General features: G+C 41.8%; 1 protein-coding gene across 1 annotated transcript in view; it reads left to right on the forward strand.

Annotated features, from left to right (window-relative positions):
* Nucleotides 1-3,579, forward strand: part of RP1 (RP1 axonemal microtubule associated) — a 141,814-nt gene extending 138,235 nt beyond the window's left edge. Inside the window, exons 44-45 of the mRNA XM_064170616.1 lie at nucleotides 1,084-1,159; nucleotides 2,989-3,579. Of these exons, the coding sequence (XP_064026686.1) occupies nucleotides 1,084-1,159; nucleotides 2,989-3,058 (146 nt within the window). The 3' untranslated portion in view covers nucleotides 3,059-3,579. The remainder of the gene's footprint in view (nucleotides 1-1,083; nucleotides 1,160-2,988) is intronic.
* Nucleotides 3,580-12,669: the final 9,090 nt, after the last annotated feature.

Raw genomic sequence — 12,669 nt, forward strand, 5'->3', positions numbered from 1 at the left:
ATGGCCTTGCTAATTGTTTGAAGATATCCATTGCAAGTGAGAAGCACTTTAGGTTTTATCTACATTGCTCCAATTTGCAAGTATTTCTGTGTTACATTTTTAGCCAGCTTACAAATAAATATATATATATGTTTTTAATGGGGTTTAACCTAATTAATACTTTGTCCAAATATTTGAAAACCAAGATAATTTGTTAGGATGTAGTATTTTATCTCTTGGCTGTGCAAAGAATACCAAAAAGACTTTCAGCTACTAGCAGTGGGATCCTAATTAGCTTTCAAATGTTTGCATTAAGTATTAGCATGGGCAAACTCAACTGAAGATGTCAGCGCAGGCATTGGGTAGCCAGGATAACATTTCCTTTTAAAAATCATTTTAATGTTCTATGAAACAAAATTTCCTAGTGCAAGAAGGTATTTTTCACACAGAAAAATAGGAGACTTATAGCAGAATATTAAATACATCCTTAAAGCTAAAGCAGCGATGAGTGTTGACCTAAATGGAGATGCTCTTCTGACTCACAGCTGCTAGAGAAAAATTAATATGAGAAGCATTCAGATGCAGCACTCAGTTCCTATTATATTAATATATTAATCAGGAGCAGTAGAGTTTCTGTTGTTTAAGGGCTTGGGTTGTTGTTAAAGAAATTACATCTTCTGATGAAGCTTATCTGGTTTTATTGTTTTGGTGGGCACTAAAGATCAAAGCCCACCAGGGGTGTACTCTGGGGGGGTATTTCAGAGTACTGGAAAGGGTAAGAGGGCATTTCAAGCATGTATTCAATATTACCATGCTCTCTGTTCCATTTGTCTTACTGCCTGTTCTGTTCTATATGGAAAAAATGAGTTAAGTTGTAATAAAAATCTTCCTTTATATTTCCTGTCAAAAGCATCAAAGACCTTCTCTGTAAAGTCAGGAGAAGTTGGTAGTAACAGGAATCAGCTACACTTCAGTTTTATTATTGATACTGACTACATTTGCAAGTGCTGAATCACACAGGGTTTGGAAATGAAATCAGCAAGCTGTTTTATGCCTTATTTGTGTTTTGGTTATATTAAATGTGTTCTTTTTTTGCTTCTACAGCAAGTGGCTGGTTCCTGGAGAAAGTAGAAATCACAGACACATCGAGGAATTCACAGTATTGCTTCAGCTGTAACAGGTCAGTACAGCAGTTCATCATCACTCTGCAGGTGTTGTTTTCTTTCCAACAAGAACTAGTAATAGTCATTTTAGTCTCCATTAGTAGGTAGTCTCTTGTTTCTCTTCTGTTTTCCTAAACTTAAGAATTTCTTAACCTTGCTGTCTTCCTACCAGTCCATGACCAATAGCTTTGGAACCTTTTGGCCAATTTCATAGAGTCATAGAATCAAGCAGGTTGGAAGAGCCCTCCAAACTCATCCAGTTCAACCTAGCACCCAGCCCTGGCCAGTCAACTAGACCATGGCATTAAGTGCCCCATTCAGGCTTTTCTTCAACACCTCCAGGGACAGCAACCCCACCACCTCCCTGGGCAGCCCATTCCAATGCCAGTCACTCTCTCTGGCAAGAACTTCCACCTAACATCCAGCCTAGACCTGCCCTGGCACAACTTGAGACTGTGTCCCCTTGGAATATTGAGAAGAAGACACAGTATTTTTCCAAGCTATTAAAACTGGGTGACTGTGGAAGGCAGAGACACAATGTAATGCCTTTGCCAAGAGAAGGTATTAGTAAGCTGTTCTCCGGGGGTAGAAGCTGTCTGGTGAGCCATTAGGCAAGCATTGGCACATAGGTAGCTGAGACATCAGGAGAGTACACTTAGGCATGGGAGGGAATGGGAAATATGGGATGTGGGAGAATGGCAGAATATGGCAGCCTAGATACAAATCTGGAGAAAAAGTAATGCATTTATTTCCTTGCACAAAAGCAATGTTAAAATCCATAAGATTCCCCAGATACAAATGCTGGCTCTAAAAGTTATTCAGCACCGAGAAACCTGTAAGGAGGTGGCAATCCTTTCCTCACACGTTTAAATGCCTGTTGTCTAGCTTACATGTGACACCTTTCCTTGACTCTGGGACTTCCATGAGTGCTTTTATCTGCCAAAACCTGGATGTGTTTCAGCCTGGAACTGTTTAGCTTCACCCATATCTCTCAGCTGTTCATTGAGCAACTTCAGATGTGAGTTAGGCTACTGCTCTGAACACCTCCCATACTAGCTCCTTAGCAATCACGTCAGATAGCAGCAGTTTTAAACTGGAATCGCAGAATCAAGCAGGTTGGAAGAGACCTCCAAGATCATCCAGTCCAACATAGCACCCAGCCCTGTCCAATCAACTAGACCATGGCCCTGGTGAGGGGCCTGGAGCACAGCCCTGTGAGGAGAGGCTGAGGGAGCTGGGGGTGTGCAGCCTGCAGCAGAGGAGGCTCAGGGCAGAGCTCATTGCTGGCTACAACTACCTGAAGGGAGGCTGTAGCCAGGTGGGGTTGGTTTCTTCCAGGCAAACAGCAACAGAACAAGGGGACACAGGTTAAAGTTGTGCCAGGGCAGATATAGGATGGATGTTAGGAGGAAGTTGTTGGCAGAGAGAGTGATTGGCATTGGAATGGGCTGCCCAGGGAGGTGGTGGAGTTGCTGTCCCTGGAGGTGTTCAAGAAAAGCCTGTCTGGGGCACTTAGTGCCATGGTGTAGTTGATTGGCTAGGGCTGGGTGCTAGGTTGGTCTGGATGATCTTGGAGCTCTCTTCCAGCCTGCCTGATTCTATGATTCTATGATACTGCTTTCCAGACTGAGAATGGAGTAATCAATCTGTCATGCTTCACCATGCATCGACACTCAAAAAAAGCCTGACAAAAATACATCACTGTTTTCTTCAGGTTTCTTACTGCTTCTCTATAAACCAACATAAAAACTCTCCTGGAAATCCAAAGGTGCAGCAGCAGTGTCTCACCTTTTGTCTAAGTGTTCCATGTGCTGTATCTCTGACAGGTTTTATGTTCTTCCTTTAGGTGGCTTGCTGAGGACGAAAGCGATGGTCGCACCGCAGTGCAACTTTACCCACAGCAGCCTGATTTCTGATGCTTTCTGTGTTTGCCACTTCTCCAAATTCATGCAGATTTGATTTACTTGTATTTTATAATTCTGGAGGTATTGTAATTACTCTGAAGGAATGTCAAAACAATGCATTAAAAGCATCAGAGTAAATTAAACATGTCTAATGTGAACGCCGCCTTCCAATCCTATTAGAGCTGCTCAAGAACTTTGCCTGACTGAAATGTAGAAAGCAGAAATTTCCATCTGCAGCATGGCTCTGTGGACTTGAGCTGAGCATTCACAATGGCAGGCATATGCAGTCATGTACTCAAACAGGTTTGTTTCAGTAATAATTCGTGGGTAAGTAAAATTTAGGTCTTTGGTCAAATCTGTCAATATTTATTAATTGGATAAATCTGTTTGGATGTCAATATTTAGTCAAGTTTAGATTTTCTTGAAGGAAATTCCCAAACAAACTGCACAACTCTTCAGCTTTACCCATTTATTGCTTCCTTTTTCTATGAGACCATAACAGAGTAATAAAGAATTTGTTATTCAGGAGTTCATCTTGTGTCAGCAAGCCTCCCACTGACATTTGATTGTAAAATCTTCTTGCTGAGCCAGAACTTCAGCTGAGAACCTTTAGATCCAAAGGGTCTCTTAAGAGAGGCTGTTATCAGTAGCGTTGCAATAGCTCACTGGCAGGCTTAGGCAGCTCCCTGCTCAGCTGGATGACTTCTGCAGAGCCCAGTCTTAGCCATCTAACAGCTTTTCAATGTTCTTTGTGTGCATGCCTTCACTTTCAAAAAAACAAAGCCCAATTACACTGAAAATGTACAATCAACAGACACATATTTAGCTGTAATGTTTGGTTAGGTAGGCTCTTATTCAGCTATAATGCACAGTGTTTGGTTTGGTAGGCTCTTATTTAGCTGTAATGCACAATGTTTGGTTAGGTAGGCTCTTATTTAGCTGTAATGCACAATGTTTGGTTTGGTAGGCTCTTATTCAGCTATAATGCACAATGTTTGGTTTGGTAGGCTCTTATTCAGCTATAATGCACAATGTTTGGTTTGGTAGGCTCTTATTTAGCTGTAATGCACAATGTTTGGTTAGGTAGGCTCTTATTTAGCTGTAATGCACAATGTTTGGTTTGGTAGGCTCTTATTCAGCTATAATGCACAATGTTTGGTTTGGTAGGTTCTTATTTAGCTATAATGCACAATGTTTGGTTTGGTAGGCTCTTATTTAGCTGTAAGCACAATGTTTGGTTTGGTAGGCTCTTATTTAGTTGTAATGCACAATGTTTGGCTTGGTAGGCTCATATTTAGCTATAATGCACAATGTTTGGTTTGGTAGGCTCTTATTTAGTTGTAATGCACAATGTTTGGCTTGGTAGGCTCATATTTAGCTATAATGCACAATGTTTGGTTTGGTAGGCTCTTATTTAGCTGTAATGCACAATGTTTGGCTTGGTAGGCTCTTATTTAGCTGTAATGTAAAATGTTTGGCTTGGTAGGCTTTGCCTTTGCCAGAAGTCAGGAAGGGGTTAGGATGCAGATAAGTCTGCTATGAAATCATGACTTGCACATTACCCAAACTTTCATGTGTGAGATCAGAATACAAATGTTGTGTGCAAGTGACATAGGGCATTTGTCTGCATAATCAAAGGCTCCACATTTAGCACCTCCAAAAGCTGTATGAAGAGCTGAATTTTACACCTGTTTGAAGGCTCTACCAAGTTCTGCAGCAGCAGTGTGTTTTCTATAATTAAGACAATTAAATGAGTTTCTAACCTGTGCTGATGAAACATTGTCCAGCTGTCTTTTTAATACATCCAACAATGATTTGCTCATATTGTTCTGTGAATGTTGCCCAAAATCTGTGTAAGGGATGAGATTCCAGTGGATACTTTGACACAAGAAAATAATAAGCACATATAGTTGTTCTTGGCAGGTAATTTCAGTTTTATCTACCTTCTATGTCATCAAAGGGAGAACTGATGTTAAGGTGTGGATGTGATGAGTGAGAAATGAAACAGAGTCAGTTTTTTCTATGAGTGCTCTTTTTGCTCAGGCTGGGGTGGATTTGAAATGGTGTCCCCAGAGGTCACAGTTCACTTTATTTAGTATCAGTATTCATTACACTGAAGCCCTTGGTTGTGATCTATTATGTGATTTGCTTTGTTATTATGTCTTTCATTAATAGTTTGTAATACTGGCTCTCTTTGATGCCATTTCTGATTTATCAAGTGTAGATAATGGCTTCCTAATCCATTTCTCATTACCAACAGTGAACACTGCTTCAGCAGCTGCCTTCCATATTTAAAAACTATTTTCTTTACCTACAAAGTCTACAGGTCAGGTTTTGGACTTGCTTTCTTGGATGCAAAACCATGTAAACAACTCTACCTTTTCATTAACAGGACCACCACAGCAGACAGCTTCATGTGAAGCATATCAAGGGTGCTTGCAGCACATACTACCAAGAGATTACACTTTGGTAAGAAAACCTGAACTACCCTAAAAATCCCCTTCTCAGGTCTGGCATGGAAAGCATCCCATTTAACATATTTAGCTCATGACTTAGTGCCAAACCCCTGACTTGCCTCTTCCTCCTGGCATGCAGTGATGTCTGCTGTGTTTGGCACAAAAGTCATTTAATCTCTGTCCCTTGCAGGTGGGATGGGTTTTGGACAGTATTGCTGGTCAGTGACAAAGACATGACAGAGGTGCCACCTCGTGTGCGCTCTGCTGTTGCTGCACAGCAAGGGTGCTACCTTGCTGGTTTGCTCCCAGCACCTGCCCTGCCTGTGGAAAGCCTGGGCAGATACTGACACCACTAATGCCTCCACAGGGAAGAGAGATGTAACATGGAAAAGAGACTGCCTGGGTCAGCGAGAAATCCAGGCATTTGGGAGCCTTGGAAGGAGCAGTGAGGTAACTCAGTTAGCTGGAAGATGCAAAGCTGTAGAGGAGAGAAGGGTTTGATGTCTGCTGTCTCTCCCTGCTGTATCCTGTCCTTGAAGATCTGTGTGAGAGGGGAGTGAGTAGAAGATTTTGCTGTTCTGCTGCTTTCTTCATTCTCCTCTATTTTTCTTTCTTCTTATTATTATTATTATTAAGCAAGGACATTTAATTTTGCATTGCAGAGAAAGCCTGGAGCTGGGAGGTAAAATATAGACTCTGAAGACTATAACATAGACTTGTAGACTTAACAGTGTCTGAAAGTGTCCATTAAGAATCCAGCATTAGTTAACTCCATCTTTTTTTTTTCCTTATCCACATCTCCCAGTCTGCATTTGTATATATTATTAGGTGGATCTAAGTGAAATATTTCTGTCAATTTAAGCCCTTTAGTCTGTCAATTTCTTTTGCTGATGATAAGGATTTGAAAAAAAAATATATATAGCCATGATCTGACCAGCTCATAGACCATTTCATATTCTCCCAGCAAGGCCCAAGTTTTGTTTTGCTCAAATTCATCATACAAAAGAAAGGATTTCTTTCTCTTAACTACATATCATAAAATCAACCAGGTTGGAAGGGACCTCCAAGCTCATCCACTCCAACCTAGCACCCAGCCCTGTCCAGTCAACCAGACCATGGCACTAAGTGCCCCAGCCAGGCTTTTCTTCAACACCTCCAGGGACAGCGACTCCACCACCTCCCTGGGCAGCCCATTCCAATGCCAATCACTCTCTCTGCCAACAACTTCCTCCTAACATCCAGCCTAGACCTCCCCTGGCACAACTTGAGACTGTGTCCCCTTGTTCTGTTGCCTGGCAGAAGAGCCCAACCCCACCTGGCTACAATCTCCTTTCAGGTAGTTGTAGCCAGCAATGATCTCTGCCCTGAGCCTCCTCTTCTGCAGGCTGCACACCCCCAGCTCCCTCAGCCTGTCCTCACAGGGCTGTGCTCCAAGCCTCTCACCAGCCCTGGTGCCCTTCTCTGGACACCTCCCAGTACCTCAACATCTCTCTTGAATTGAGGAGCCCAGAACTGGACACAGCACTCAAGGTGTGGCCTGACCAGTGCTGAGCACAGGGGTACAAGAACCTCCCTTGTCCTGCTGCCCACACTGTTCCTGATCCAGCCCAGGATGCCATTGGCTCTCCTGCCCACCTGGGCACACTGCTGGCTCATCTTCAGCTACTCTCTGCTAGCACCCTCAGGTCGCTCCCTGCCTGGCTGCTGTCCAGCCACAGTTATATTGCACCTATCCATCCTGGAGCCTGCCAGTTGTGGAAAAGGAAGAAGAAGAAGAAGGAGGAGGAGAAGGAGGAAGAGGAGAAGGAGAAAGAGGAGGAGAAGAAGAAGAGGAAGGAAGAAGAAGAAAGGTGAGGAAGAAGAAGAAAAAGGAAGAAGAAGGAAGAAGACTAAGACAAAGGAAGAAGAAGCAAGAAGGAGGAGAAGGAAGAAATAGAAGGAGAAGAAAGAAGAAGAGAGAAGAAGAAAGAAGGAAGGAGGAGAAGGAAGAAAAAGAAGGAGAAGAAAAGAAGAAAGAAGAAGAAGGAAGAAGAAGAAGAAAGAAGGAAGAAGAGGAAGAAGAAGAAGAGTAAGACTAAGAAGAAAAAGGAGGAAGAAGAGGAAGAGGAAGGAAGGAGAAGAAGAAGGAGGAGGAGGAGATGGGCCAAGTGTTCCTTTGGGTTCCTGTAGAAGTCTCGGATGAACACCATTTCGTCTCGGTGAGTTGTTAGTATTTATAAACGTGTTTGCAAATAGATTCTGCTCACACAGCAATTTAAAATGGTGCCCTGGTGGTCTTCTCCCTGAGGAAAGGTGTAGTCTGTACAGGCTCCTGAACTCTTCCTGAGCAGTGCAAAACACCTTTCTGTGCTGCAGCTGGAGGTCTCTTGAACCTGGTTGATTCTATGAATCCTTTCACAATTCTTTTCTCTTGGCTGGAGTTAATTTTAAGTGGATGGATCAACAAGGGGAAAGAAAAAGGGACTCTTCATTTTCTTCTTCAAACTTTGGAATAGTCTTTATTACATCTTAAGTAGAGTGTTGTGGGGCATGTTAATATCCCCTGAGGCACTGCATGAGTGCTTTTCCCATGTATTATCAAATGTGATGTGTTTGCTTGGTTTCTGCACACACAGTGGCAGTGAAAGAGTTGTCAGTGTTGTAGGAAACCTGGTTGCAAAGCTCACTCTTCCTGTGATGTCTTCCCATATGTCTGTGTCTTCTGCTGCCATTCCTTACATATTTATGCCTATCTTTGATTACATTTTTAAATACATACCAGGAAGCAACATGAAAGGTAACTGGCATCCATTTCTAAATAATAAATGTCAATTTCAGTTCAATCTTTCAAACATTCTAAGAAACCATTTCTGCTTTCATACATAATCTTGAAAATCCATATGCTGTCATCAAAGCAGAGCAGGCCTCAGTCATTCTGGCTGCTTAAACCTGGGGCTTATTTATTTATCTATTTGGAGCTTACAACTGAGCATATTTACATGTTTCTAATGTTTAGGCATTCTGGAAATATAATGAAGGAAACCACAGCTCTAATTCACCGTGAAATGTAAATATGTGCCTAAAATCTAAGTCTGTGCCTAAACCATAAGTACATAAACAGTCTCATTAAGTTTGATTTATAGGCTACTGAAAGCGAGGGTTTAGTTTTCCAGCCCATCAGTCCCTCTCCCTTAATCCCTTTCTTTTTCCCTTTGGGAAGGGAGAGGGATTCAGAGAGAGCATCTGTTACTCGTTTAGTGCCCAGCCCAATCCTGACCCTTTTAATGGATAATATTTAAATATTATCTATTTAAATAATTTCTGAAAGCAGGGAACATTCCAGAGTCAGCTTTGTAATTGTAGAAGTGAGCTCACATATGGTGATACTTGATTCAAGATCCTGTTCTCAATTTTAAAGGCAAGTTTATACTTTGGAAATGTTTCTGTGTGAATCTAGGTGAATCTCAAGCTAAACCAAGCAAGCTGTAGCTGTTTATACCTGTTATGTGTTACTAATATATAGCATTTTAATATCAATATTCCAGAGTGTCCCAATTTGCCAGTGTGTCATTTTAATATCAATATTCTACAGTGTCCCAATTTGCCAATGTGTCATTTTAATATCAATATTCTAGAGTGTCCCAATTTGCCAATGTGTCATTTTAATATCAATATTCTAGAGTGTCCCAATTTGCCAATGTGTCATTTTAATATCAATATTCTAGAATGTCCCAATTTGCCAATGTGTCATTTTAATATCAATATTCTAGAATGTCCAAATTTGCCAATGTGTCATTTTAATATCAATATTCTAGAGTGTATCAATTTGCCAATGTGTTTCTGCTTTCTGCTTGTGTTAAGTTGCTGAAATATTGGCTTCATTGATAGGAAATTCCTGCTCCCTTCACAGTGGAGTATCTTAGTTCAGAGGATGTATTTGTCAATGAAGTTATTTGGGCAAAAAGGCAAATAAGAACTTTAATATGTAAATATCAAACCTACAGCCTATGTTACAACTTCCACTGACACATGGAAGTTGTGGTTAAACTATGAGTGCATAGTTTAAATGGGAATCCATGGAAAACATCTAAAACCTGTGAATGTTTTGTAGAATAACTCTCACTTGCTGTATCTAAAGAGACTGCACATGCATATGTGCCTGAGGGTACTGTTTTATCATAGAAAAGTAGTTAAAGTCAGAAGTGTGGAAGAAATGGTACAGAGATTGTGTCAGAGTGAATGAGAACATAGATGTTCATCAGTCTCCATCGGGTCACCCCAGCTTTAGGTCATGCACATCAAGGCAGAGAAGCACGCTGCAGGAAAAGTACAGAAGGTAGTTAGAAAAGGGAAATGAAAGGGGGAGTGAGAGGAAGGGAAAGGAGGAAAAAAAGGAAATCTGCTAGGAGGTTCACCAGATCTTCTGTAGGAAGTCATAAGAGCACTCCTTATGATGCAGGACTTCATTTATCTCTAAGGGCAGCTCCTCAGGAGCTCTGCTTGCCAGGAGATACCAGCCTGTTGCAAACCCAGCCGGGACAGCAGAGCTCTGCACCGCTCCCCAAAGGACAGTGTAGGCAAGGCATTTTTTTGAGCTAAATGACTACCATCAGATCACAAATCCAGATACAATGAACTCGTTCTAATACTTCATGTACTCAGAGCTGGAAGAAAATGCAGAAACTTGAAGCACCAAACTCTCATTGCCAGGAGTATTACCAAACAAAAGAAAATAGATGCAGAAATCCTTTGGAACGAGCACAGACCTGCAGACTATAATGAACTTCTAGGGGTGAAAAGAGACACCTACAAGCAAGAGCTTGAGTGTATTTTGATAGGGCAGTCTGCACAACGTCACTGAAGAAGACTGGGGGAAACATCATCATTAGGAACCTGAAGGAATAGAAAATACTTTAAAGATAAGAGGATGGGACCCTGGGTATTTAGGTTGGAGTTGATAGTAGTCTACAACTAAAAAAAATAGAAAGACAAAAGAAGTATTCCTAAAGTAGACAAAGGAGAGATGATATTGTGAGAGGAAAAGAAGGAAATAGGAGTTGTAAGTCAGAACAAAGCAAAAGCAGTATTTGTGGTACCCATTAAAATATTTTCTTTAAAGCTGGAGGAAAAGAAAGCCAGGAATGAAATCTCCTTCAGAGAACAAAATAGCCTCACATGAGAAATGAATGTGGCTGTGCTCCATTTATGAAATACATCTTGATGTCTGTGATCACAATTTTGCCCTTCTATTCTACGTTGTAATTAGTAATTTCTGAGGTATAGTGACAACACTGCCTTGCTGAATGCACACTGGTTTGTACACTGGGTGTACACAAACTCTCCTGGCCCTCACACAACTCCGTAGAAGCTGTCCCAGTCTAACAAAAGGGAGATTTGGTTCTGTTGGAAGACATCTCTTGGAAACAATTTGTTCATATTATTTGGGATCCTTTCCATTTGTTATCTCTTAGGTGAGAAAACAATACAGAAGGCATTCCTCTGGATGTATCAAACAGCTCCAAATTTCAGTGTAAATGCTCATCCATTGCACTGCCTTCATTGAACTGACAGCTATTGTCTACCTGAAAATCAGCCCCTTTGTGAATGCAACAGTGGCTGGATTCCAAGAAGAGAAAATTAAGCCAAAGAAACAGGGAGGAGGAGAGGAAAGTAAAACTCTCACCATCACAACAAAATGTCTGGCAAACAGAGTACTTTTCAGATGTGTAGGTCTGGTCTAATGCCCACTGTGGCCATCGGGAGTCCTCCTGGATGATCAATTCCTTTGGTCAAACTCTGCCCCTGAGTCAAACGACTGAGGGTAAATGTACTAGAAAATTTGTCCCACATCTGGGGCAGAGAGGGGAGGATGGCAAGACACTTGACTCCAGCAGTTACTTCCTCCAAGCTGGCTAGCAGTGAGGTAGCCTTCAGGAGGCTACCAAGACAATGTAATCCAGACTGAGACACCATTTATGTTCTTCAGTATCTACTGCGCTGCTCAGAGGCACCGTCTGCCCTTTTAGTATGTTGTTCCATCTTGAATCTGACACCTTTGAGTGACTCTCTCACCCCACCCCCTGTCCAAGCAGTTTAGATTTCAGCTTTAGGAGCACAGTTGTTCCCCCACTATGATTCATGCATCGCAGTATGACCTCCATTATGCATTGGAGGCAACTTTCAGACCTGTATATGTCAAACAGACTCCATTCAAGTAACTTAAAAGTGCACACTGAACCCTTTTATTAAAGATGTAACTATAAATAGAATAACACTGGAAACTTGTTAATATATATAAACCACCAACTTGCAGCTAAATTAGCTTCGTTATTAAGCACCTTCCCTGCTAATCTGAAGTGAATATATTGTATTAGATACAGGCGATGACAATTATTAAATGATGCCCTGAGAAAGAAGCAATTTGCATTGAAAGTCCAGGGCAATCAAAACCACATGGACTGTAGAGAGAGCAAAATTAATCTGGGGTTACAGAAGGAACAGACCTAAAAGTGCAGCCGTGCCACTGAAGCAGAGACTCAGAGCAAATGTGTGTTAGTTAAGAACCATTACGTGATGATGTAACTAAAGGCTCCTGTAATGTGTGATAACATACAATGTAACAAGCCAAATGAGGTTTATAGGTGCTCCTCACCCTTCCAAGTTTGATTTTGGTGTGCTCAGCACTCTTTGAACAATACAGGAATGTATTCCATAGCCTTTTCCTGAAATCTGGGGTACATGTCATTTCCAAAAGGCAATTTTGTACTTACCATGTACATTTAAGAGTTGGAAGGCAGATTTTTAAGCTGTCCATGTGACTTCTCTTTAATTAATGAAGTCTCAGAGGCTATATTTAGTCACATATCTTAATGTAACAGTGCCCTATCACAGCCTCACTGGCATTCCTATTAGGATATTCCAGCAACGTGGCTGAACTACCTCACGGCTCTATTTTAAGGAAGAAGGCAGGCTTAGAAAATATTCTAGAGGCACACAAAGGGAATCTAAGTAAAGTCAATAGGTTCCTCACCCCGTGAGTCTGGAAGTGCAGGAGGGCAGAAGGACCGAGACTGGATGGGTAGGCGGGTGGCAAATGCGCACCCCCCGCCCGCATCTCGAGCTCCGTGCCCGGCAGCTGGCCGTCGCGTCCCGGTAACTCCTAGGGGCAGAGCGATGCTGGCCTTCGGG

Source organism: Pogoniulus pusillus, chromosome 34, assembly GCF_015220805.1.
Source record: "Pogoniulus pusillus isolate bPogPus1 chromosome 34, bPogPus1.pri, whole genome shotgun sequence".
In the NCBI taxonomy this organism is placed as follows: domain Eukaryota; kingdom Metazoa; phylum Chordata; class Aves; order Piciformes; family Lybiidae; genus Pogoniulus; species Pogoniulus pusillus.